At 39.0% G+C, this 4,721-nt stretch overlaps 1 protein-coding gene across 1 annotated transcript; it reads left to right on the top strand.

Moving 5' to 3' along the window:
• Window positions 1–3,382: 3,382 nt before the first annotated feature.
• LOC118934569 (olfactory receptor 148-like) lies at window positions 3,383–4,315 on the top strand. Its single transcript, XM_036930175.2, has one exon. It carries the CDS (start codon window positions 3,383–3,385, stop codon window positions 4,313–4,315), a length of 933 nt encoding a protein of 310 aa, XP_036786070.2.
• Window positions 4,316–4,721: the final 406 nt, after the last annotated feature.

Here is a 4,721-nt window from a genome sequence, read left to right as displayed (position 1 = left end):
TGGAGAAGTCACAATTCTTATGGAAGAAACTGAGGATAAAGGAGGGAAAACTATTTATTTTCCTCACTTGAGCCATTATGACTCTTTTGTCCATGGAAGTGCTCAGAGCATTCCCCCATCTATTCTCAAATTTGGCTTTTTACCTCACCTGGAAGTCCTAGGGAGTAGGGATTGTTGGAATAAATCACAATTAAAGGCTTCCTTCTCATTTTATGTAATGACTAGAGGCCTTTCCTTCGTGCATGCTATCCAACAGCATCAGGAATGCATCGCTATTCTTTTTTATTCATTATTAATTCAGCATCTATCATGTTCCAAGAACCACATAGTTGCTTAGGATTAAGAAATTAGATGGATGTATTCCCTGACATGGTAGAAATATATTGCTTTGGCATGGAAAAAAAGAATAATCTTTATAATACAAAGACATGTAAAAGGCATTCAAAATTCTTTGAAGAATGGATAAATTTCATCATGTATGGCTGCCTTTCTTTCCCCTTTTCCTACAATGTAGTGTTTCTCAAGGTTTTGGCCTCCAGTCCTATTCTTTGCCCTGTCTCTTCTAGTGACCTCATTCAGGTTTAAGGAACTGACTATCGTCTTCATACAGGTAACACCTTCTCAAATTTTTAGCATGGGACTCTCTGTAACAAATAAAATGATAATGAATGATTATATAGCATCATATTATGTATCAAAACCTTTGAGTAGCAAATATAATAATGAATGAGTATATAGCACTATTATCTATCAAAATCTTTCACAAACATCATCATCTTTGATCTTTATGGTAATTCTGTAAGGTGAATATTATGTCAGCTAATCAAAAAGAAATATTTAGTGGGTATCCACCATCTGCCCAGAATAATTATAAGAACATCCCACATTTTCAAGGAGCACAATTTTGGTGAAATATCTCAAAATACAATGAGAGGCAACATACTAAGGAGGTTATTCAGTGGTGTGTCGGGAGCTTTTCTATTTTACCCTTACTGTCCTACTGTAATTATTAATTCCGCCTTTCCTCTCACAAGTGTCCTAATCAGAATGAAAACTTTAACTGACTAGTTAAGGCTAAGGCTACTGTTATAGGAAATGCTTTCTTCTTGAAAGATGAGAAGCTTGGTTTCAAAGATTTTAAGTTACTTGTCCATAGTCAACAACACCAAAAACAGAACTGGAACTTTGGTGGTTAGACCTATAATCGATGTTCTTTTTTAGTGTGCTTGTTGTCTGTTTCCTAGACAAATGTTTGAATTTGAGCTTAATTTTCTAGGAAAGCTGTGTCCATTTCTATTCAGGTGCAACCCTAAACTGTTATTTGAATTGTCATTCTTGGTTCCATGTGTGTTTTTGGTGCCTACAACCCTTTCTGGATGTGGGTCTATAAATGCTGACGAGTTTGAATGTTTAAAGTAATGAAATCTCATTCTAAAATGGTGTTATTGTTATAGGATAGTTCTCATAGTTTTTCTTTGCTTTCATTTTTTATCTTATAGAAGATAATCTTTATTTTGCTCTAGAACTAACAGAAATGTCTTGTGTTTCCCCCTGCATATCATTGATGTCATGCATTAGCATGAATCATATTTTACTGTGATTTGAATGGTTTAGAGAGGTGGGTGCTTTCTCATAGAGTGCAGGAGGAAGACGAAGATATGTAGGTGTGGTTCCCAATCTCCTCCATCCCATGTTTTATTTCTGGACCCCAGTAAAATTAAGAGGAGGCCACCATGAGTACCCAGGGGTATTTTATAAACTCTTCCCAAAACTGTTAGCTATTTGCACTGGCTATGCTCATAGTAACATTAAGTCAGTACACAGAAAGAGTGATTTTACTCTCGCCCAGAGCAGAGGAGTAAATCACATTTACTGGGTACCTGCAAAATGGCAGACACCAGATTATCTGCCTTATGCTTCATTTCCCCTTAAACTTACCCAACAATTCTTAGAATGTAATACCATCCTTATTTTACAGATAAGTAAACAGAAGCAGAGCACGAACACAAATAGTGAGCAAGAACTAGATTTATAACTAAAGATGCCTGGCACAAAAATCTTGTTTTTTGCCATGATCGCCATTCCCTATAGCAGTTAGCCTATCAGCCCTCTCTGGTCATTGAGCCTAAGTGAACCTGTTCACAAGCCGGGAGAGATGCTTATGCAGAGAGATATTTAATCCAGGGCTTGGGAGCCACCCAGTGGCCATGTATGATTTCTTTGACTTCAGCACAATTATAAACTATCTTCAGGACCAGATGACCCCTCACTAGAAGCAAATAGTCTGGGAAAAAGGTGATGAAAACTGGCTTTGCCCCCAAAAGAAACCCCAAAGGACCCAAAGACTCAAATAACTGAATAAAAAATAACAGAATCTCTATTGAAACTTGATACTGTAAAACAACAATAACAAAATCTATCAATTGCATCAATATATTGTGATAATGCTATTCCGACTCTAATTATCACATAAGTTAAGATGCATGATCTAAATCTAGGACGTATGGTTGTGTGAATAATTTTTTGTCCTATTCTAATAATTTTTACACTAGTTCCTTTTTACATCCTTTTGTTTTTGCTACAGAACTTTCCACTAATCATGACTATCTCCTTTTGAAATACTTCAGGATTCAGAAATTCCAATAGTTAGCAAAGAGTAATCTACATTTTTATATAGGATATAATCTCACTAAAATATACCAGCTACATAATGCACCTTAGCTACAAACCTCTAAATAATTTAAAACCTCAGCATAATATCCAGATTGGTCACTGTTGCTTTCTTTTCAGTCAAATGAATATTGTCAGATAAGAAAATGCTCAAATTAAGGAATATATCCAATTAGAATGATAGCAATACAACCCAAATCTTAATGCTCATTGAATTTTATTACAATCCATTGTTCTCAGCAGAGGTGAGGGTGCCCAAATTGACTTTTGATGGATGCTTAGGGTATTTGAGCACATCTGTGAGTCACTGTGGACATGCTCTGAAAAAGGAATCAAGAGGATCAGACTTTCAGTTTGGCTTTTTTTAGGGCATTTATTGTTGTAGAGTTGGTGGTGAACATTAAACTGCATTATGCCCATCTGCGCACTATTGTGATCTTTGTTCCCTTAGCACATCCAGTCTTGAACCATGTCAATGCTTCCTTTTACTTTGTATCCATATTCATAAAGATGTATGATATCTCGAGAGCTGAAGGCAGAGATTTGCTTTACTAGCCCTTGGAAGAAATTAGAATTCTCACTTTCAACACCATCTTTATATTTAAACAAAGACTGGTAATGATGAATGTAATAGTATTACGTCTGTCACCGATCAGCCTGCGCATTCATGCTTTCGTGTCTTCTGCCCCTACCAGACCTCCTCTCCAGGAACATGAGGAATCACACAGAGCTGAATGAGTTCATTCTCCTGGGGATCCCTCAGACAGAGGGACTGGAGACTGTGCTCTTTGTCGTCTTCTCATTCATTTACCTCTTCACCCTGCTTGGCAATGTGCTCATCCTGACAGCGATTGTTTCTTCCCCCACCCTTCACACCCCCATGTATTTCTTCCTGGGACTCCTATCTATTTTTGACATGTGCTTCCCATCTGTGACCTGTCCCAAGATGCTATGCTCTCTCTCTGGCCTGAGCCAAGCCATTTCTTACAAGGGATGTGCTGCACAGCTCTTCTTCTATCATTTCCTGGGTTCTGCCGAAGGCTGCCTCTATTCTGTGATGGCGTACGATCGCTTTGTTGCCATCTGTCACCCACTGAGGTACAAGCTCATCATCCGACCCGGAGTCTGTGTCGGCTTGGTCATGACAGCCGGGTTGGTGGGCTGCCTTTTGGCCACTGTCCTGACCTCCTTCACCTTTCAGTTAACCTACTGTGGCACCAATCGGGTGGACTACTTCTTCTGTGACCTTCCTGCTGTCTTACCCCTGGCTTGTGCATACAGCTCCCTGGCCCAGAGGGTGGGCTCCACTAATGTTGTCTTTCTGGCTTTAATGCTTTGGCTCAGTGTTTGTATCTCCTACACCCGCATTGGCGTTGCCATTTTGAGAATCCGATCAGCGGAGGGCAGGCAGAAGGCTTTCTCTACCTGCGGTGCCCACCTCACTGCCATCCTCTGTGCCTATGGACCCGTAATCATCATCTTTCTGCAGCCCTCACCCAAGCCCTTGCTCGGTGCTGTGGTGCAAATATTAAATAATATAGTCTCACCCATGCTGAACTCGTTGATCTATTCCTTAAGGAACAGGGAAGTGAAAAGTTCTCTGAAAAGAGTGTTGCACAATGTAATACTTAATTCTGTGAATTAAAGGATATGTTCTGTAATGGATATTAGAAATTGATTGCCTCTTAACATCATTCTGTTTCATCTTTTTAAAAAAATCAGACAGTAGAAAATGTTTCCTCTAAAAATTGTATTTTATTTGCCTAATTAGATTTTTATGTTTGTGTGTCTCTATAATCTCTGATGGCCCATATATAACTATAATTAATATTATCCTCAGTGCCTTATATCTGGGTAAAGAATCCAAAGGAAGTGGCAAGCAGAAGGGGACAGTTTTCTGCTCCTTAGAGGTGTAGCCAGTTTTGTCTGATTGGGAATAATGAGGCAGCCATCCAGGAATCAGTTTTCAATCATCCTCTGTGCCGAATCGCCTTGCATTTCATTTTTCTTGCTCTGGGTGGAATGTTCCCCTTTCCTCCCTATAAACACTT

The sequence above is a fragment of the Manis pentadactyla genome, chromosome 13 (genome assembly GCF_030020395.1).
Source record: "Manis pentadactyla isolate mManPen7 chromosome 13, mManPen7.hap1, whole genome shotgun sequence".
Classification (NCBI taxonomy): Eukaryota; Metazoa; Chordata; class Mammalia; order Pholidota; family Manidae; genus Manis; species Manis pentadactyla.
Note: the sequence above shows the minus strand (reverse complement) of the source record. Positions and strands in the feature narration are given on the sequence as shown.